Genomic DNA, 23,475 nt, shown 5'->3' with positions numbered 1-23,475 from the left:
TATTATCCACCCAACATTTTTTCGGTCTCTTTGTAGACTTTTTTGTTTCTTTCGGAACATATTTGTTCAAAATTTGAGCAAGAATCTCAAAAAACTTTGTGAACGCTATCTCACTTGTTCCATATGTAAAAATTTTAGCATTCTTTACTAATTTATGTTGTGAAACAAAATTCATATTTAAAAGTGTTTGTTCATTTTTTCGTTTTTTCCAACACCTATAGCTGCATTTTTCGTTATCGTCAATGTTGCACATCTCAATCTGTGTATCACAAAGTACATTGAAAAGATTTGTCATAGCCGTTTCTACAATGGACACTGTTTCGTCATGATTAGCAAAGCAAAGGTCTATTGATGTGCCTCCACCTCTACATGTTCTGGTTATTGATTCCGAGTTCATACTTTGTAACTCAAAGAGTCTTAACGTGCCTTTAAGCAATTCGGATGCACTACTGCTACGAAGCAAGTCTATATTGAAGTCCCCACAAACCAAGTGTTTCTGACCCAAGGGTATGTTTAAGTTGAGTATGTAATCTGTCAGCTGGTTTAACAGAAAACCACATTTTGTAGAAGGCGGTTTGTACACAACTGTTAAAAAGGTGAACGGATGCAAAAAAATTGTAAGAATCTGCAATTCATTCAGCTCAAGCTTTGCAACAATTTTATAGGCAAAATTTTTCCTAACATAAAATGCAACACCCCCAGCTCTTTTCTCCCTGTTAGCGACTACCAAATTTTGATAGTTTTTTAAAGAAAAATAATCTTTCTTATAAAAAAACCAAAAAAAAAACAAATTGATTACATTTTTTCTTCTACCGTACCGTGTGACTTCAATGCACTCCTTGTATGCGGCAGCTCTGAAGGTTTCAATATGTTGCGACAAGTCTTCATCAAGGAGAAAGTCTGTGTATTGGTACTCAATGGCCAGATCTTCCTCTCTTCCTTCTTCATCATCTCCATCTTGGCCTTAATCAGTCAACCAACTTAGTCTTAGGTAATTATAATCGTATCTGAGGTAGTTAGAATTTATTGCTCACCCCCCCCCCCCCCACCCTTATTGCCCACCCCCTCCATTATGAGTGCATCCCAAGCTGAGATCCCAGATTTATCCGAAGATAAAGCGCACTAGGGGGGCTTCATCGTGTGTGCAAAATTACGTAGTCTGGAAACATCAAAAGTCTGAACATAATAAGCGCACGAAAGTTGGGACATGAACGCAAATAAGTGTGGACATAAACAAGCTAAACTTTTTCAGTGCTTTTTAAAAATAATACCTATCAGATGACTTATAAAGCACTCTTACTGCAGAGCGACCACTCAAGTAACCACCTTCAAGGCAGAAAGCCAAAACTTACTCGAGTTAATTATAAATAAAAAAATGTAGAATGAGAAAAGAGCCAAATTTAAAGCGTTGAATTTTAAGTTGTACTCAAACCCTTTACTTCTTGTGCCATGAGAAACAAGCTGAAGTAGGAAAAAATCAAATTCACGCCTTACAGGCCAGTTTACATCATTTGTACGCAAAAATTGTCATTCAAAGATTTTTTTAGGTTGCACAAAGTTTTATAAAACTCTACTAACCAGTTGAAAATATTGAGGATGCATGTATTATATTATACATATATATTATTTTTTTAAATAAATTATGTATAGCTATTGCAGTCTGTCTTACTTTGAATGAAACAAATTCTGGACATGAATGAAATAAAGTCTGAATACAAACACTCGAAACCCGGGCAAAGGCACGAAAATCTGGTGTACGCAAAAAAAGCTTAACATGCAAGCACAAAAGCTTGTTGAACGCAGAAATGTCTGAATATTAACGCACAAAATTTCGTTGAACGCAAGAATTTTTTGGTCAACGCTCAAAAGTGTGAACATTAACGCACAAAATTTTGATGGAGGCAGGAAATTCTGAACGTAAACTCACGAAAGACTGCTGAACGCAAGAGTCTTGACAAACAATTTTTAAGTCCTGAACGGTATGGACAGAAATACTTTCCATAAGAGATGATCCTGACGTACTTTTTTCCCACCTGGCTTCTCAACCTGGGATATTATGTGCAAATCCTTTGTATCATAGTTGTTAAAACCTAACAGCGTTCTAAAAAACCCACAAAAAGAAATTGCTGTGTCAAAACCAATACATGAGTGGCATTAACGCAATAATTCTTTCAAATTTGTAGAAAGTACTCCGCAGCTGATATCACAACCGTTTCAACCCCAAAAAACGATAACTACGATTGTTGATGAATGCGCTAAGTTCATGTATTATTTTTGCTAAACGCGTAGAAAAAAACATCACCGTTTTTGCCAGCGGTGATCTTACATAAGTGATCGTATCTAGCGTATCAAGAGAAACATATCCTAATTTTTTTTCAGATTTTGCTGCGTACTCCTCAAATAAATTCAGAGTTTCAGATTTTATATATAAACTTGGCGTTTTTAAAGTGTAATTCAATATAATTCTTTTTTCTTATTTAGCGTTAATCTCACGAAAAATCAACGCTTAATTTTAAGAACTTAAGCATTTATCTGACATAATTAGGTGTTATATTTATATTTCCTCTTACATATATTCTCATCTTACATATATTCCTCTTACATATATTCTCATAAATTTTATCAGCGTTGATATTACATAATGTCCTGTTTAATTTATCATATACTTTACAAAAAATACAATGCTTAATTGTTCTTTACGAGTCGGTGTTGCAGTTAACCATTTGTTGTATTCTATAGCCAATTATTGAATATCTCTGTGATCTAATAATTTGACTTAGAAAATTTTTACAACAGTTAGAAAAATAATTTTTATGTGAACTCAATAATGCGTCGGGTACTGGGTGTGAATAAAAAATAGAGTTTTTGTTGACAGAGATTATTTTGCATATTAAAAACTCAGAAATAAATTGTCTCTCAGCAATCTAATGATTTGTGAAAAGAAATGGCTTTCGTGATGGTTTTGAAGTCCGCTAAACGGAAATTGTTGAGGTAAGTGTTTTGTTGTTTGCTCCTTGTTTTGGTAGTCTATATGTTGTCAAAAACGATGGTCTATCAGTTTCACTCTCGCAATAGCCGTTTTCAGAAAGTCCTTATCAATCAATCGTTTTGGTGCACGTTGACTATTTGCTATTGGGAGGATATTGAGGTACTTATTAAGAAAAAAGTTTTTTTAATTAAAACTTGATTAAAAAGTTATTCGTTAAGTTTGATTAGTATTTTAGTAAAAAATTTGCATTATTTACTGTCATTTTGAGTCTCACACTTGAATTTTGTGCTGACAGAAGTTAACAGCGAAACTCAGCAATTTGTAAAAGCAAATTAAAATTATTAATTGAACAAAATTTTGCACAAGGTTTTCAATTTTAAAGACTTTCAGAATTAACTCATTTGCTTTTAAATTTGATTATGCTTATCTAACTTTAGCCTTGCGCTTACATGCTTATGCTTGTTTAAGCATTAATCTTGTATGTGGCAGATTTAAATTTTTTCGTCAATCTTAAATTGATATTCTTTTTCTGCCAATTAATTCATAAGGAGGCATTTTTATACGTCTGAAGTATGCTTAAAAGCGCGAAATCATTTTTGTGGCATGGGTTGGGAGCGGCGTCAAAAAATGGACAACATTTTTGCAACAACGTACGGCTAGTTTTTTTATCTAAAACCTTTGCCTTTGAACAAATTCAACGCATTCCTTACAACCGAAGATACGCGACGTTAGAGTCTGATTTATAAAGAAGAAAAATAAGATGTAATGCTACAGCGAGAGAAGAAGCAACAAGCAAGCAAGAAGTCAGTAGTTCTAATTTCACAAACAGGTGTCTAAGCTTTGAAGTATGCAAGAGCAGCGCCTGGAATTGCTAAGTTTATGTGTAGATCTGCGCTTAGAAAAGCTTGGATTAGAAGACCTAGGGTTGGAATTGGTGAAAATATGTAAGATCCTAAGATCTACGCTTAGAAATGCTATATTATGTATAATTATTGTTGACTGGCTTTAACGAGGAGAAATTCCCCACATTGTTGTATTTAATTTAACGCTTATCTCCAAAACTATGGAATGAATATAAGGGAAATTTTCTAACATGTCAAAATTAGCTTTCGCTTATCTGACATAATTTTTCCGAAACTCTTTTTCCAGAATAAATTCAATGTCCCTCTACTAACCAGTTGAAAATATTGAGGATGCATGTATTATATTATACATATATATTATTTTTTTAAATAAATTATGTATAGCTATTGCAGTCTGTCTTACTTTGAATGAAACAAATTCTGGACATGAATGAAATAAAGTCTGAATACAAACACTCGAAACCCGGGCAAAGGCACGAAAATCTGGTGTACGCAAAAAAAGCTTAACATGCAAGCACAAAAGCTTGTTGAACGCAGAAATGTCTGAATATTAACGCACAAAATTTCGTTGAACGCAAGAATTTTTTGGTCAACGCTCAAAAGTGTGAACATTAACGCACAAAATTTTGATGGAGGCAGGAAATTCTGAACGTAAACTCACGAAAGACTGCTGAACGCAAGAGTCTTGACAAACAATTTTTAAGTCCTGAACGGTATGGACAGAAATACTTTCCATCTGAGATGATCCTGACGTACTTTTTTCCCACCTGGCTTCTCAACCTGGGATATTATGTGCAAATCCTTTGTATCATAGTTGTTAAAACCTAACAGCGTTCTAAAAAACCCACAAAAAGAAATTGCTGTGTCAAAACCAATACATGAGTGGCATTAACTCAATAATTCTTTCAAATTTGTAGAAAGTACTCCGCAGCTGATATCACAACCGTTTCAACCCCAAAAAACGATAACTACGATTGTTGATGAATGCGCTAAGTTCATGTATTATTTTTGCTAAACGCGTAGAAAAAAACATCACCGTTTTTGCCAGCGGTGATCATACATAAGTGATCGTATCTAGCGTATCAAGAGAAACATATACTAAATTTCTTTCAGATTTTGCTGCGTAGTCCTCAAATAAATTCAGAGTTTCAGATTTTATATATAAACTTGGCGTTTTTAAAGTGTAATTCAATATAATTCTTTTTTCTTATTTAGAGTTAATCTCACGAAAAATCAACGCTTAATTTTAAGAACTTAAGCATTTATCTGACATAATTAGGTGTTATATTTATATTTCCTCTTACATATATTCTCATCTTACATATATTCCTCTTACATATATTCTCATACATATTATCAGCGTTGATATTACATAATGTCCTGTTTAATTTATCATTTACTTTACAAAAAATACAATGATTAATTGTTCTTTACGAGTCGGTGTTGCAGTTAACCATTTGTTGTATTCTATAGCCAGTTGTTGAATCTCTCTGTGATCTAATAATTTGATTTAGAAAATTTTTACAACAGTTAGAAAAATAATTTTTATGTGAACTGAATAATGCGTCGGGTAATGGGTGTGAATGAAAAATAGAGTTTTTGTTGACAGAGATTATTTTGCTTATTAAAAACTCAGAAATAAATTGTCTCTCAGCAATCTAATGATTTGTGAAAAGAAATGGCTTTTGTGATGGTTTTGAAGTCCGCTAAACGGAATTTGTTGAGGTAAGTGTTTTGTTATTTGCTCCTTGTTTTGGTAGTCTATATGTTGTCAAAAACGATGGTCTATCAGTTTAACTCTCGCAATAGCCGTTTTCAAAAAGTCCTAATCAATCAATCGTTTTGGTGCAGGTTGACTATTTGCTATTGGGAGGATATTTAGGTCCTTATTAAGAAAAAAGTTTTTTTAATTAAAACTTGATTAAAAAGTTATTCGTTAAGTTTGATTAGTATTTTAGGAAAAAATTTGCATTATTTACTGTCATTTTGAGTCTCACACTTGAATTTTGTGCTGACAGAAGTTAACAGCGAAACTCAGCAATTTGTAAATGCAAATTAAAATTTTTAATTGAACAAAATTTTGCACAAGGTTTCCAATTTTAAAGACTTTCAGAATTAGCTCATTTGCTTTTAAATTTGATTATGCTTAGCTAACTTTGGCCTTGCACTTACATGCTTATGCTTGTTTAAGCGTTAATCTTGTATGTGGCAGATTTAAATTTTTTCGTCAATCTTAAATTATTATTCTTTTTCTGCCATTAGTTCATAAGGAGGCGTTTTTTTACGTCTGAAGTATGCTTAAAAGCGAGAAATCATTTTTGTGGCATGGGTTGGGAGCGACGTCAAAAATTGGACAACATTTTTGCAACAACTTACGGCTAGTTTTTTATCTAAAACCTTTGCCTTTAAACAAATTCAACGCATTCCTTACAACTGAAGATACGTGACGTTAGAGTCCGATTTATAAAGAAAAAAAATAAGATGTAATGCTACAGCGAGAGAAGAAGCGACAAGCAAGCAAGAAGTCAGTAATTCTAATTTCACAAACAGGTGTCTAAGCTTTGAAGTATGCAAGAGCAGCGCCTGGAATTGCTAAGTTTATGTGTAAATCTGCGCTTAGAAAAGCTTGGATTAGAAGACCTAGGGTTGGAATTGGTGAAAATATGTAAGATCCTAAGATCTACACTCAGAAATGCTATATTATTTATAATTATTGTTGACTGGCTTTAACGAGGAGAAATTCCCCACATTGTAGCTTTTAATTTAACGCTTAACTCCAAAACTATGGAATGAATATAAGGGAAATTTTTTAACATGTCAAAATTAGCTTTCGCTTATCCGACATAATTTTTCCGAAACTCCTTTTCCATAATAAATTCCATGTCCCTCTACTAACCAGTTGAAAATATTGAGGATGCATGTATTACATTATACATATATATTATTTCTTTTAATAAATTATGTATAGCTATTGCCGTCTGTCTTACTTTGAATGAAACAAATTCTGGACATGAATGAAATAAAGTCTGAATACAAAAACTCGAAACCCGGGCAAAGGCACCAAAATCTGGTGTACGCAAAAAAATCTTAACATGCACGCACGAAAGCTTGTTGAACGCAGGAATGTCTGAATATTAACGCACAAAATTTCGTTGAACGCAAGAAATTTTGGTCAACGCTCAAAAGTGTGAACATTAACGCACAAAATTTTGATGGAGGCAGGAAATTCTGAACGTAAACTCACGAAAGACTGCTGAACGCAAGAGTCTTGACAAACAATTTTTAAGTCCTGAACGGTATGGACAGAAATACTTTCCATCTGAGATGATCCTGACGTACTTTTTTCCCACCTGGCATCTCAACCTGAGATATTTTGTGCAAATCCTTTGTATCATAGTTGTTAAAACCTAACAGCGTTCTAAAAAACGCACAAAAAGAAATTGCCGTGTCAAAACCAATACATGAGTGGCATTAACGCAATAATTCTTTCAAATTTGTAGAAAGTACTCCGCAGCTGATATCACAACCGTTTCAACGCCACAAAACGATAACTACGATTGTTGATGAATGCGCTAAGTTCATCTTTTATTTTTGCTAAACGCGTAGAAAAAAACATCACCGTTTTTGCCAGCGGTGATCTTACATAAGTGATCGTATCTAGCGTATCAAGAGAAACATATCCTAAATTTCTTTCAGATTTTGCTGCGTAGTCCTCAAATAAATTCAGAGTTTCAGATCTTATATATAAATTTGGCGTTTTTAAAGTGTAATTCAATATAATTCTTTTTTGTTATTTAGCGTTAATCTCACGAAAAATCAACGCTTAAATTTAAGAACTTAAGCATTTATCTGACATAATTAGGTGTTATATTTATATTTCCTCTTACATATATTCTCAGCTTACATATATTCCTCTTACATATATTCTCATACATATTATCAGCGTTGATATTACATAATGTCCTGTTTAATTTATCATTTACTTTACAAAAAATACAATGCTTAATTGTTCTTTACGAGTCGGTGTTGCAGTTAACCATTTGTTGTATTCTATAGCCAGTTCTTGAATCTCTCTGTGATCTAATAATTTGATTTAGAAAATTTTTAAAACAGTTAGAAAAATAATTTTTATCTGAACTGAATAATGCGTAATGGGTGTGAATGAAAAATAGAGTTTTTACTGACAGAGATTATTTTGCTTACAAAAAACTCAGAATTAAATTGTCTCTCAGCAATCTAATGATTTGTGAAAAGAAATGCCTTTTGTGATGGTTTTGAAGTCCGCTAAACGGAAATTGTTGAGGTAAGTGTTTTGTTGTTTGCTCCTTGTTTTGGTAGTCTATATGTTGTCAAAAACGATGGTCTATCAGTTTCACTCTCGCAATAGCCGTTTTCAGAAAGTCCTTATCAATCAATCGTTTTGGTGCACGTTGACTATTTGCTATTGGGAGGATATTGAGGTACTTATTAAGAAAAAAATTTTTTTATTAAAACTTGATTAAAAGGTTTTTCGTTAAATTTGATTAGTATTTTCGTAAAAAATTGGCATTATTTACTGTTATTTTGAGTCTCAAACTTGAATTTTGTGCTGACAGAAGTTAACAGCGAAACTCAGCAATTTGTAAAAGCATATTAAAGTTTTTAATTGAACAAAATTTTGCACAAGGTTTTCAATTTTAAATACTTTCAGAATTAACTCATTTGCTTTTAAATTTGATTATGCTTAGCTAACTTTGGCCTTGCAATTACATGCTTATGCTTGTTTAAGCGTTAATCTTGTATGTGGCAGATTTAAATTTTTTCGTCAATCTTAAATTAATATTCTTTTTCTGCCAATTAATTCATAAGGAGGCGTTTTTATACGTCTGAAGTATGCTTAAAAGCGCGAAATCATTTTTGTGGCATGGGTTGGGAGCGGCGTCAAAAAATGGACAACATTTTTGCAACAACGTACGGCTAGTTTTTTTATCTAAAACCTTTGCCTTTGAACAAATTCAACGCATTCCTTACAACCGAAGATACGCGACGTTAGAGTCTGATTTATAAAGAAGAAAAATAAGATGTAATGCTACAGCGAGAGAAGAAGCGACAAGCAAGCAAGAAGTCAGTAGTTCTAATTTCACAAACAGGTGTCTAAGCTTTGAAGTATGCAAGAGCAGCGCCTGGAATTCCTAAGTTTATGTGTAGATCTGCGCTTAGAAAAGCTTGGATTAGAAAACCTAGGGTTGGAATTGGTGAAAATATGTAAGATCCTAAGATCTACGCTTAGAAATGCTATATTATGTATAATTATTGTTGACTGGCTTTAACGAGGAGAAATTCCCCACTTTGTAGCTTTTAATTTAACGCTTAACTCCAAAACTATGGAATGAATATAAGGGAAATTTTCTAACATGTCAGAATTAGTTTTCGCTAATCTAACATAGTTTTGTTAAAACGCCTTTTCCCGAATAAAATCAATGTCCCTAGAGCTTATAAATTTTTAATTGGGCAAATATCTTTAATGATGCCTAAAAGGAATATTTATCAAGCATGATATTATGAGATCTTGCAAGATAACAATTTAGCTCAACAGAATCAGCTTCATGCAAAATTTGTTAACTAGAAAATGTAGCAAAAAACAATCGTTTGATTAAATTATGAAACAAAATAACCAAAGTTCTTTTTAAAAATGATCAGCCAAATGATGCGACACGCTTTGTGATCTGATGCGACAAACAGTTTCGAAAAAATGAAAGAAACTTTTATGAATAAGATCTGACAACCAATAAGAAACCTGATAAAATTCACATTGTTTTTATCAGAACAAAAATCTAATAAGAAGATTCTATCGTAGCAAGATGCAATAACTTATCTTGAACGTATAAACCATGTACACACACTTGCTATTTAGTTAGCAACACTTGGACAACTGACATGAAAGTCAAGTCTTTTAGAGGCTATTAGAGGAAGTTAGTCTGTTACGCAGCAATTTGTCTAGACTCCACAAGATAGATATAGTTTGAACTCAAATGTCTCAACGATTGTTGTGAAAGAAGTTCGTTGTCAGCAGGCAAAGAGAGCTAGATCAAAAATGTAAGATTGAAAAATTTACATCAATGCTAAACTATGAGCTTGCACAATGGATATGCCAGTGGAAGTGAATCTTGAGTGTGGTTCCAGTGCAGTGGTTATCTGAAATGAGAACCATTTGGTAGGAGGTGCATTATAAAGTCTAAACAAAGACAGATGAAGTAGAACTCACAGAAGCACACCACTAATATCAGTGTTGCCATTGTGATAGCAGAGTTTGAACGGTGAAGAGTTGCTATTCTAAATGTTTGGTCCTGACAAACTTATCCTCTGTTTGTCCCGGAAGTGGACCTAAAAGTGGTATTAGAGACTTGAGATTCTTCGGACACAACTAGTCATTGAGCAGGTCTCTCATATGGGCGAGCGATGCACCTACACTCTTATTTCTTGGATAGAAATTCTTTCTCTGAAGTTCAGTAGACTAAATATTTCAGGCTAAGCCCGGGTCGAGGTGTCATCGCTATTCAACGCAAAATTATGCTTGCGGGACATTTTGAAAGATAAGCGGTGAATGCGGTAAAATTACATAAATCAGGCGGTGAATGCGGTGAAAAAACTTTATCACATGGTAGCGGTGAAATTACATAATTTCTCCGCTGGCTTTAGCGGTGAAATTACATAATTTCACCGTTGATTTTAGCGGTAAATTTACATAAATTCAGAGCTTTGAAAAAAGTGTCCAAATTACGTGAGATAGGCGGTGATTGCGATGAAATTACATAAACACCGCTTAACATAGTGGTGATCTTACATAAATTCACCGCCTAGAAAAAAATGTTAAAATTGTGTGAGATCAGCAGTGAATTCGGTGAATTTAATGCGGAGGAAGGGAGGAATTGTTAGATTTAAGCGCCCCCTTAAAATTAACCTTTAATCTTACATCATTTTGACACTTTTTTCTAAGCGGTGAATTTATTTAATTTCACCAATAGAGTAAGCGGTGAACTTATAAAAAATCACCACATTTCACCGCCAAAAAATAGGTAATTTCACCGCTGAAAATTGCAAATCTTACAAAAATTCACCACGCTTGATTTACAGAAAGTAGAGTGATTTTGATTTATATTCGAAACAAAATTCAAAACAAAACAAACCCTTGTAAGGGCGGATAAATGCGGTGACTTTTTTGTAACTTCACCGCTTACTATAGCGGTGAAATTACATAATTTCACCGCATTTCACTGCAAAATTATGTACAAAAACAACTTTGCGGTGAAAAAAACACCTTTTCACCGCTCATCTTCCAGATTTTTCCAATTTTTCCTCGACCCGGGAGGTTGAGGTTCACTGGGAAGAAAATTACGGAGAAGTTCCAAATTTAGTAGAAATATTATCTGGAACTCATTTTTTGAGCATTTTCAATAGGTCCACCTTCAACTATGGTGAGGCTATTGGTTCCAGATCATATTATTTACAACTTCCGGCTGATGAGATGAGGTCGATAAAAAAGAACCCCCCCATATGCCCAACCTTGCCGGTTTGCTTGCTGGATTTGTGTGAGTGAGGCGCCAATGTGAGCTGCTATGGCTGCAAAACGTGTCAATCTGGTCTCATATGCATGAAGACAGTAGTACTTGCTGTACATGCCACAGTATGCACCTAAAACGATAAACAAATTCCTCAGGAACAAATTCCACGTGCTGTAGGTTAAATGTGACTTAATAAGTGTGCTATAGAAACTCTCGATTTTTTTAGGCTGCCAGAAAAAATCGCACAATTTTTCTTGTCGTCGTGGACGGTAAAGAGAGCTCGAGAAAGTACAGACTGCGCTGGCTTTGCATATTGAATTTTTTTTCGAGGGCCAGTTTTTTCTTCTAAATTTTTGTTTCAATTTAGACGGGGATAGTCGTTCTCTGTTGAATGTAAGTTCTTCTTGTCCACAGTATTTAATTCGTTACTTAAATCTTCCTGCTCAAAAAGAAATCAGGCGCTAAGTTTAAAAAACTTTAAATAATTATTGTTTCAAAATGATTTTAGTTTTGATGAAGCTTTCTTTCATTTGTGGTCTTGGTACTTGCAAACTTCGTTTTAATCCATCAAGTTTTTCGAATCCTCATTTTTTGGAATTCAACATGTCTTCTTTTAAAAAATTTATGAAACTCTTTTGTGACTTTTTTTTGACAAATCACACAAAACAACCTGCTGGATTATGCGGCGATGTGGGAAATTAATCCTACTTCGTGGATAAAGTTTTCAGCGTCCAGAAAGTACAGACTGCGCTGGTTTTACATCCTAAATTTTTTCGAGGTCCAGTTTTATGTCACTTTGCTGGATTTTGTTTCAAAATTATAAGTTACTGGCTGAAAAATCGGAGCAAGCTGCACGTTTCTAATGATTTCTTCTAAACTACTGTGTCAATTTAGATGGTCATAGTCGTTTTTTTAATGTAGGTTCTTCTTCTTCACAGTATTTAATTCATTACTTAAATTTTCCTGCTCAAAAACTAATTGGGTTAAAGTTTTCCTGCTCAAAATACTAATTATTCGTATTTCAATGGGAAATATCGGCTTTTTCGCTTATTATATTTTAAAATATAATTAAATTTTATCGGATCTTTGAGTTGTTCAAAGTGAACCAAATTGATATCCCAGACTACCAGTACTATTTAGGTTGTAATGCAAAAAGAATGGTCCGCCTAGTTGTTTGTTTGTAACTCCGCCGTAGCCGGTCCCCAGCCCGGATGAGAAAGGAGGAGGGAAACACACCCAAAACATACTGGAAAATAAGAAAAGTTGGTTTTTTCAATCAACTTGAGACAGTTTTCCGACAGTACTGCTATAAAAAGATGTTTAAAAAGTGTATGGTGCAGACTTTAGCTCGCCTATGATAAAGTTTCTAGCTCGTCTGTGGGGCTGAAGGTGGCTCGTCTATGTTGCAGAAGTGGTGCGTCTATGGGACATTTTTTGGCTCGTCTATGTTGCAGAGTTGATGCGTCTATAGGGCAGTTTTTGGCTCGTCTATGGGGCAGACTTTGGCTCGACCGTAAGTACTTGGTGCGTTTATGTTGCTCGTTCAAAAAAATTCTTCGCCTGTGTATGTTTGAACGCACCATACCCCCTGTGTGCGTTCAAAAACGGTGTGCTTCATAAACGAGCACAAACGATAACCTCGACCTGGGATAACAGGTTAGAACGACCAGACTTGCCATAGCTACGTCATTTTGATTCAGTTATCATTAAGGAACAAGTGTCCAATGTGTTAAATGATTATCTGATTTTCTTCGTTTTATCTGGAGCTTCGGTTACTATTTCGACACTGCAATTATTTCAGGGATCACAATTAAAAATGAGGTGTGTCGTATCTACCATTTCCAATTAATTAGATGTAGATCTTAGATGTTCAATATGCAGACAAAAAAAGCCTTTTAGTTTTTTACATAGAAATGGGCTAGAAGTGCAAACTAATTTTGAAGATTTCAAAAAACTTTGCTCATAGAGTTTTGTTTGTTCATTTGAGTGAACAGATTGCAATCCAGAACAAAATATTAACACCATTTTTTATTTTGGTTGTTGAAGCTGCGAGGAAAAAATCTTAGATCAGCTGTTGAGCTGGACACTAACAATGTGTCTTCCTCTAGCCGACATTTTTTGGCATATTTTTACCTTATTATTTTTTGGCTATATATCTCACCAAGTTCGACAACTCTTTGGAACAATTCTTTGAAACAAAGAGTATATAATCAATTTTTTAGTCAAAGTTTTAGTAGTGTACAACACTTAGAGAAGATTACAGAATTTATAGTACAAGCTCCAGTTATTTAACTGATATATTTTTAAAAAAAAAACTAGAGCACCATATAAACTCTTTTCCATGCTAACGGATTTAAGAAAAATTTTTAATTACCGACAATTTAAAGACAGCGAGGGAGAGAGATAGAGCGAGAGAGAGAGAGAGAGAGAGAGAGAGAGAAAGAGAGAGAGAGAGAGAGAGACAGAGAGAAATAGAGATAGAGAGAGAGAGAGAGAAAAAAAAAGAGAGAGAAAAAGAGAGAGAGAGAGAGAAAGAGAGGATATATATATAAATATATATATATATATTTATATATATATATTATATATATATATATATATATATATATATATATATATATATAGAGAGAGAGAGAGAGAGAGAACAGAGAGAGATAGAGAGCGGGACAGAAAGAGCAACAGCGAAAAACCGTAGGAAGGAAAAAGCAAAACAGTGGATTTACAACTAAACAAATATTAAAAATACACAAAAAAGATGAACTCATGTAAGAATTAGAGATGAAAAAGAGAAACGGGAGTGCAAAAACAAGAGAAAGCAGAAACCAACAGCAAAGAAAAAACGAGATGAGAAAACAGCAGGGTAGAAAAATAAAAAATGGAAGAAACAAACACAAATGACAATACATAATAGAGAAATACAGAAAGAAAACGTCTGATTGAAAAGAGTAACAACGAAAAACAGAACATAAGAGGGAAAACAAAAGATTAGAATTGAAATGAGAAAGAAAAACAAAGTAAGAAAAAAAGATAGTGAGTGAATTCAAAGTGTAAATAAACAAAAAATCGAACAGGCTAAGAAGTTACTGCAAAAGAAAAATGCAATGACATGAGTAGAAAAAATTATAAAGTAACGAATAGCTTTCTCTCCTGATGGTAAATTGTTTTTGCGGTTCGACTTCAGTTTTTTGTTCGAATTTGATTCATATTAATAGTCAATCAATTTTTATTTCAGCAATTGTTAATGAACCTTATCTCTGCTATTGCCGGTTGATGAATGTCTTCTGCTGAATACTGTTGATTTTGGTCATTGGTTTGCTCATAGATCTGAGGTTCTTTGGTCATTGACCCTTTCCGATACATTTTTCGGCCATTGAACCTTTTCGTTCAATCTACTTTCAGACACAGGAAGCTTTAATGTTTTCGGATGTAATTTAGCCAGTTAAAATCTCTGTTTAGAGCCTGATAAAATTTTGCGTTTTTGGCAGAATGATTTTTTTTACTATTTTACACATACAATTGAATAAAATTGAATATGCACTACCTACTACAATATTAAAACGTTGTAATTTATTTAAATAAATTATTTATCGAGACGAAATTTAAAAAAAAGCAATATAACACTTTACCATCAAAATCACTACAATGACAAGATATTTTAAAATAACTTTTTTGTTGCTCTTATGAGTTTTGCCCTTGATTCTAACTGAGCTAACCATTTCAATGTCTTCCCCATTTTATCTTTTTGAAATTGCTTCTTTTTTGTTTTTCATCCATAACTGAAATTACTACATCTCAATTTTTGTATGTATTTGATTCTGAACTAACAATTAACACGTCAGAATGTAAAAGTAGTAATCTACGCAACTACTTTGTTGAGAAAATTTGTTGTCTGAGGAGAATTCAGTGATTCAAAAATGAAATATGAAATATTACAGTTATGGAAAAACGGCTTCTCATTTTTGAGTAGAAATAATTTGAGCTAAGGTGTGTTCAAGGGCTTTAAATTTTAAATGCTTGCTGGATTTGTGTGAGTGAGGCGCCAATGTGAATTGGATTTTAAATACTTTGTGTTGTGTATGTTCTCTGGGAGGAATTTTTTAAGAGAATTGAATAAGTTGTCGGTTAAGCATCATGAACAATGTAAGTTCGAGTTTTGCATGCAAGATATAGAATTCATTTGTATGTCAATTCATGGAAATAAGAGAACGCAATAAAAAATAATAATGAAGAGTACGTGATCAAGTAACTACCCCCCAAATGAAAAAAAAATCCTATATATGTTTTAATTACAGTTTCTCATAGGTTACCGTGTTTTGGCATCTTCTGTAAGTTGCCCTCATCCGATGAGGAAAATAACTTGGTAGATTTTCAAAACCTTGTGATATGTACAAATCTTAGGATTCGCATATCACAGTTGTTTGTTTATTGAAAAAGTCAGTTTAAATTGGTTTGATTTCATGAAGAATTGAAAACAAAACATTGTAACCACGAATACCACTGTGGCGTCTTAAACTTCTGAAAAGTACTGCAATTTTTTTAAACGTTTTATGCAGGATATTATTTACTTTGAAGTAGACTTTTTCTTATATGTCTTGAGGTGTAAAACTGCTTCTGACGTTCCTGTTCTGTTTCCGGGATGTTTTTGGTGAAGAGTTAATTGTAAATTCTCATAAAAGAATGGACTTTATGGCAGCAAAAATTCTGATATGCGGTGCAAAGTTCTCAGTGACAACACAAAACTTTTTAACTGTTCATGTTAAAGTCACTCTCGAGATTCATTATCTACTTCCGATATAATCTTACAAAGACACCAATCTGACCTGCATCCGTGTGAAGGGCTCCAGGAGGAAAAACAAAAGTCTGGGAAGTCCAATTCAGACTCACTTTGGGACTGACGACTGTATCGGCTGACAATGTTATAGCCACATGACGGAAAAGAAGCAATAATAAAATAGAAAGCATGTCATCTAAATCCTTTGTAATTACTGTCTATTTGTATAATGGATGGATCCGAGCGTTGTTTATTATTCGTTGACTGCTCAAATTTGCCTGCGACAGCTGATATTTGATTTCAATTAGATTGTTTAAAAGTCCAAGCCTAGTTCACTGGTATAATTTTCTTTCAATTTGTTTTTTTTGTGGGATTTTCTACGAGAGCGGATGCTAACACTACTAAAATGAAGCAACCACTGCCGAAATCAGAAGTCAGGTTGACGAGAAAATACAGCAAAACTCTTCTGAGCCAAGGTGACTTTGGTGGCAAAGTTGAGAGCAAAGGGGGTGGGGGAGGGGCGTGGGGGGGGTATATTTATATATTGATTAATTCGGGTGAGCTGTTCTTTTATTATTGGTCGACTTATATCTAACAGACTCGTGTCACTCAGAAAAGATACATTAGGGTAAATCAATGCTTGATGAAACTTGATTTGCGATTCTTAGCGGTGAATTTTATTTCACCGCTTTCGGCTGGTAGCTGTTGAAAAAATTCACCACTACTTGGCGAACGCGGTGAAAAACAATTCACGGCTAAGAATCGCAAAATTTACAAAAATTACACTAATTTCAACGCAAATCTTACAAAAATTCACCGCTTTCACCGCTTTCATCGCTAAAAGATACCGACGCTTTGCGTTGAAATTTTTTCAACCCTTTTCACCTCAATTCTTACATTTCTTTCGATGTGTTTCCGCCAACTGAAGATTAGCGTCATTACGTTCAGCTGCCAAACAAACGCTTTTTGCTTTAAAGAAGCTTTGGGCGATATTTTTAATACATTTTCTTTACCAGAACTTTTTTGCTCTTTTTCTACATTTCATACCTGATCCAGCACGTAGGCTGGTTATTGTTAACGTCATTCCAGGCTACAGACCTCTTCTTTTCCAGAACTGATAATATTTTATCGTCGAAATGGTCTAATCGTCAATTTAAAAACCAACTTTTTGACATTTTCCAGTATGATTTTTTTTCATCTCCTCCTTTTTCATACCGGGCTTCGCGGAGTTAAAATTACTATAGCAAAATTGAGCAGAGTAATAGTTGAAAACCTGGCCAAATATGCTCTTTCCAAAACATAAAAAAAAAATAAATAAAAAACAAAGCACTTAAAATGTTAACAATATTTAAATTAAAATTAGCCAAAAAGCGAAGAAGCACAATTAAGAGATGAACTTAGAGAATTCACATTAAGCGAGTCAAATTGTTTTTAGATGTCAAAATGCTTCTTAGATGAAGAACTCAAACAAAAAGTGAGACTCGTTCTCTGAATAATATTACTTTTGAACATCTCTGAGAATCGATTGAAAAAAAAGCATTTGCCTATAAGCGAACAATCACACCTCCTAAAAGACTGACTTTTTTCTAGACAATCTGGTTATTGTTAACGTCATTCCAGGCTACAGACCTCTTCTTTTCCAGAACTGATAATATTTTATCGTCGAAATGGTCTAATCGTCAATTTAAAAACCAACTTTTTGACATTTTCCAGTATGATTTTTTTTTCATCTCCTCCTTTTTCATACCGGGCTTCGCGGAGTTAAAATTACTATAGCAAAATTGAGCAGAGTAATAGTTGAAAACCTGGCCAAATATGCTCTTTCCAAAACATAAAAAAAAAAAATAAAAAACAAAGCACTTAAAATGTTAACAATATTTAAATTAAAATTAGCCAAAAAGCGAAAAAGCACAATTAAGAGATGAACTTAGAGAATTCGCATTAAGCGAGTCAAAATGTTTTTAGATGTCAAAATGCTTCTTAGATGAAGAACTCAAACAAAAAGTGAGACTCGTTCTCTGAATAATATTACTTTTGAACATCTCTGAGAATCGATTGAAAAAAAAGCATTTGCCTATAAGCGAACAATCACACCTCCTAAAAGACTGACTTTTTTCTAGACAATCCATATCAAACTTTTTTGCATTGGAATACAGGAAAAAAACCACCAATAATTTCGGTTGTTTCAGACTTCAATGAAATGAAATACTACTTTTATTCACTTTGTTGAACCAATTTTTTCATTGCAAAATAGTTCTTCAGTGGAAAAAAAGCAACACAATAATTGAGTTATCATCTCGTTCGACGCAGACGCTGTTATCAAATACATAGTTATTGTGAATTATATAATTTTTTCCACCAGTTTTATTTTTTTTTTAAAAAACGAAAGTCTTCCATCTGTCTGCCGGTTGCTAAAAAATTTAATGAAAATGAAAAGTTAAGAAATTCAAGGCCTTCACCTCAAATCTTACATAATCTCATTGAAAAATTGTGGTAATTTAGCGGTGAACCTTTGTACGGTTTCCAATTTAATGCGGTGAATTTTTCACGGCTCTCAATGCTTTACATGTTTTTGGCAATAATTTTTGCGGTAAAGATATTTGGTAAATTTAACGGTGATTTAGGTAAATAACATTTGTGATTCTTGGAGGTGAATTTTTCCATCGCTTTCAAAGTACTCGCCACTATTCTTACATCTTTTTTGCGATATTTTCTGCTGTGGTGACTTTGGGAAATTTTAGAATTGAAATGCATCTACTAATTTTCGTTTCACTTGTGAACGCCATTAGCCAATTTACAAATTTCGAAAAGTCGACGCATGTCAAACATTGATTATGATGTCAGTTTTCCCCCAAGACTTGTCTTCCCTGTTATGCGCGGGTGTCCGATGCCTGATTTGAGCTACAATCGTCATTACGTTTCTTTTGTGGCTGCACTGTTCAAATGATTTTTACTGGAATGCTTTTAACGATCCGCAGCTTTCACTTAAATGTTGCCCGACAGGTGTAATCAAATTTTATGGTTCGTTTTTCCTAGTGGATAAATGTGTGCACGTCTTTTCGAGGAGGATTCTTGTGCAATACATTTAGTTTCACAAACAACGTTGGCATTAAATTCCGATCAAAAGGAGACTTGAGTGCTGTCAAGAATGATTTCAGTTATCTGGTTGTAAAAACAATCATAACAGCACAATGTTTTTGTGTGCTTCTTTCTTCTTCAATCCCAGATTTCGGCGGTATTGCAGAAAAGTCAAATGCTTCTCTATATTTTGGTTACTTCTTTCGTCCTTTCTGTTTTTCCGATGTTTCTTCTGGGGTGAGAGCAATTTTTCCACTGTTTTGTTAACGTTCATTACCGACTGTAATTAACGATCATTGCCAATTGTAATAAACGATCAATCTGTGATGGTTTCAATGAAACATCAAGAAACTTAGAAGTTTTATTAAAGTTTCAAAGAACGAAAGAAGAACTTACCTGACGAACTTTATTGCTGTGTCGATAAGTAATGGCTACAAAACTAAACTCAATTCTAATTTTGTTTTAGCGCTATCATTATCTTATTGACCTATCAATCATATGTCAGAAGTAAATTCTCCCACCAACAGAAACCTGATTTTAACATCCACCGACCTCCAACTAATGAACTCGATTGTACCCAAGCCATATATGATTCTCATGAAATGTTGATGAAAATAGAAAGTCACCTCCGGGATTCGGAGTTAAGATCTTTTCACATGCCAATCATGTTAAATATTTTTAGCTAATCTGAATTTTCTCTGTATATTTTCGCATAGATAACCACTATCAATACAAGCTAATTTTTGTATATTTTCAGTTCAAAATTTAATTTAAAATTCAACTTATTGAAGTCTTTGACCCGTGTTATCGACAACGACAATGGTGTCCAGACCAGCTACAGACAGACAAATTTTGGATCTACAGAATGCAGAATCAGCTACTGCGTGGATTATGTCTTTTGTGGCGAAATGTCGCGCAGAGAAGAAAGAGGACAAGGTCAGCACCGATGGTACTGTACAGGACCTACAGGTAACCAATCTCTTTCTTAGTATGTGCGGGCAAGATGCAACTATTGAACTTAGGAGCTAAATAAGTCCTAGGAATTTGATAGACACACCGTATAAAGACATCAGATTGGCGATTCAAAATTATATTTCTCCTAAAGAGAGAGTAGTAACGGCAGAAAGGGCTAAATTTCTGTCCGTAATCCAAGGTGTAGGGGAGTCAGACGACGACTTCCTAGCACATCTTAGAGAGGAAGCACGCTATTGTGACTTCGAAAAATTGAAAACAGCGGCCAACCCCGAAGAGGAGTTGGTAAAAATAAAGTTTATCTCAGGTTTGAGGGACCCTGAAGCAAAACTTAGACTACTAGACGGTATTAAAGCAAAATCAGCAATATCGGTTACTGAAATGACCGAGAGCTTACAGTTCAGAAGTCAAGCAATGGCTTTTGCAAGTTCTTCATCAGGTAATAAGCCCTTTACAGTGAAAGAAGAAGTTGGGTTCAACTTCAAAAAGACTTTTCGAAAACCAAATGAAAAAATTACGACTAATAAAAGCAACAACATGTGCACTAGGTGTGGGGGTAAGCCAAACTCTAGTAGACCTTGTCCAGCGCTAAGTAAGAAATGCAACACCTGTGAAAAGGTGGGACACTTCTCAAAAATGTGTAGAAGCAAACCCCAACCAAATTCAGGTAAGTACAATAAACAGAATAATTTTTGCGAAGAAGAAAATGTTTCTTCAGAGCAAGCATCTCCAGCATCGGAGATGGGAATGTTTTATACTAAAGAACAAATCTTTAGCATGTCTGTGACATGGGATTACATCTCAATAAATAACTGCAAAGTAAAAATGCAGGTAGACACAGGTGCAGATAGCACAGTGATATCATCAAAAATATGGACTGAGCTTGGTAAACCTCAGTTGGATGGTAAGATAAGACATCTCGAAGCTTACGATGGTCATCAATTAAGGCTTCTGGGATCACTTACTTGTGACGTTGAGTGGAACGGAAGCAGGCTCACTCAAAAACAACTTGCAGTGTTGCAGTCTGATAAAGAATTTGGACTACTTGGTAGAGACCTTCTATCCAAGCACGGCGTGAACAACATCACAGCCGAGCACCTACCTGCTGTGAAGGATTACAAAGCTCATGTGAACTTGATACCAGGAACACAGCCAATGTTCTGCAAAGCCAGAAAAATACCTCTACCTCTTCAAGACAAGGTCACAGAGAAGCTGGAACAAATGGTCAGACAAGGCATCCTTGAACTGGTACAGCCAGGAGGAGTCACTAATGCATCTCCAGTGGTGTGGCAGAGAAAGAAGAGTGGAGAACTGAGACTTTGCGTGGACTTGAAAGTGCACATCAATGGCAAGGTCATGGATGAGGACTACCCAATACCAGACATGGAGATGATCTTCCATAACCTACATGGGGCCTCATATTTTGGCAAAATTGACCTCTCAGATGCCTACTATCAAATTGAACTTGACAAAGAAGCAAAAGATATATGCACAATCAACACATCTCAGGGACTGTTCAAGATGTGCCGACTACCTCAGGGATTGAAAAACTCTTCTTCAATCTTCCAGAATTGTATAGAATCAACACTCAAAAGAATCAAAGGTGTTGTGATCTTTCAAGACGATGTGTTGGTGTATGGAACCACCAAGGAGCAGTTCGACAAGAGAATGCTTGCAGTCAAGAGTCGACTACGTGAGAAAAATTTTACTATTAATGAGAAAAAATCTAACTCAAAACCAGTCGATAGCGTTAGCTTTTAGGGATACTCCAATTCAAAGGAGGGAATAGCACCAGATCCCAAACATGTTGAAAAAAAAATGCAAAAGCACCAACTAACAATAAACAACTCGAATCGTTTGTTGGGCTAGCTAATTTTTACGGAAGAATGATTCCTGATTTTGCAACAAAAATGCTACCCTTAAATAACATGAGAAATAGCGATTTCTCATGGGGCAAAATGCAACAAAAAGCCTTTGAAGACATAAAAAATGAACTATGTGCGAACCCACTAGTACAGCCGTATAGTCTACAACAAGAAGCAACAGTTACTACTGACGCCTCTGAAAAAGCCATTGGCGGGGTTCTTTCGCAAGAAGGACATCCAGTTATATATGTATCGAGAAAATTGACTCCAGCGGAGCAAAACTACTTGAACATAGAGCGGGAAGCACTGGCAATTGTCTTTGTGGTCACAAGATTGAAGCAATTCCTTCTTGGAAGACGATTTACCCTACAGACTGACCACAAACCACTCAAACATCTCTTTGCACCAGACGAGGAGATCCCGAAGACAGCATCAGCGAGAATCACAAGATGGGCAATAGCTCTAATGGGCTTCGACTATGAGTTGAAGTACACACCAGGGGAGCAGATACCCCATGCAGATGCTTTGAGCAGAATGGATTTTGACGAAGACGAATCCGACAACGATCGAGTGTGCTTCGCAATCATTAACATCTACTTCGCTCAGAGTGATTTGGTGACCCGAGCAGAAATGAAAACTGAACTTGGAACAAACAGACTCTTCCAGGACATAATCAAACGAATCAAAAGCGGCAATTGGAAACAATGTTCAGAAGCGGAAAAAGGATTCGAACAAAAGAAAGATGAGAAAGATGCACTTACTTTATATAATGGAATCATCTTCAGAGGTGTTGTTCCTTTCATTCCACCCAAACTACGACACTTGGTTTTGGCAAAAGCGCAAGAAAGACATCACGGAAAGAATGCAACTGAGGCATCAGTCAGAATGATAGCTTGGTGGCCTGGCATTACCCAAGACGTTCAACACTTTGTTATTAAATGTAAGAGTTGTCAATTGAACAGGCCTTGCCTGGGAAAAACAGTCTCTACGTGGCCAGAAGCCGACGTTTGGGAACGGCTCCACATAGACTGGGGTTATGTTAAGGACCAAGGCAAAATATTAGTAATTGTTGACGCGGGTTCTGGTTGGATAGAAGCCTTCCCCGCGGGAAATAGAACATCAGAAACAATTAAAATATATCTTAGTCAAATCTTTGCAAGATTCGGAATACCAAAAACTTTAGTTTCTGATAATGGTCTTGAATTTGTAAGTGGTGACCTTAAACAGTGGTGTGAATCACAGGGAATTAAGAAAATAGAATCACCCCTCTATCATCCAAGAGCTAATGGACTAGCTGAAAGAGCAGTTCAGACAGTGAAGCGGGCACTTCAAGCGTGGAGTCCCAACCTTAATGTGTCATTTGGAGCATTCCTGCAAAGGGCACTGATGACACATC

General features: G+C 34.9%; 1 protein-coding gene across 7 annotated transcripts in view; it reads right to left on the bottom strand.

The window, feature by feature from the left end:
• Nucleotides 1-16,379, bottom strand: part of LOC142340869 (uncharacterized) — a 56,330-nt gene extending 39,951 nt beyond the window's left edge. For 2 of the 7 annotated variants that reach the window (XM_075391620.1, XM_075391623.1), the window contains exons 1-3: nucleotides 16,214-16,373; nucleotides 11,395-11,523; nucleotides 10,097-10,215 (exon numbers count right to left, since the gene is read on the bottom strand). In XM_075391620.1, the coding sequence (XP_075247735.1) occupies nucleotides 10,160-10,215; nucleotides 11,395-11,523; nucleotides 16,214-16,355 (327 nt within the window). In that variant the 5' untranslated portion in view covers nucleotides 16,356-16,373 and the 3' untranslated portion in view covers nucleotides 10,097-10,159. Of the gene's footprint in view, nucleotides 1-9,985; nucleotides 10,027-10,058; nucleotides 10,233-11,394; nucleotides 11,524-16,213 lie in introns of those variants that run through there. The other 5 variants (XM_075391622.1, XM_075391621.1, XM_075391619.1 and 2 more) reach the window with 5 other exon arrangements.
• Nucleotides 16,380-23,475: the final 7,096 nt, after the last annotated feature.

This window comes from Convolutriloba macropyga, chromosome 6, assembly GCF_964194025.1.
Source record: "Convolutriloba macropyga chromosome 6, txConMacr16.3, whole genome shotgun sequence".
Classification (NCBI taxonomy): Eukaryota; Metazoa; Xenacoelomorpha; order Acoela; family Convolutidae; genus Convolutriloba; species Convolutriloba macropyga.
This window is presented reverse-complemented; position numbering and strand designations above follow the sequence as displayed.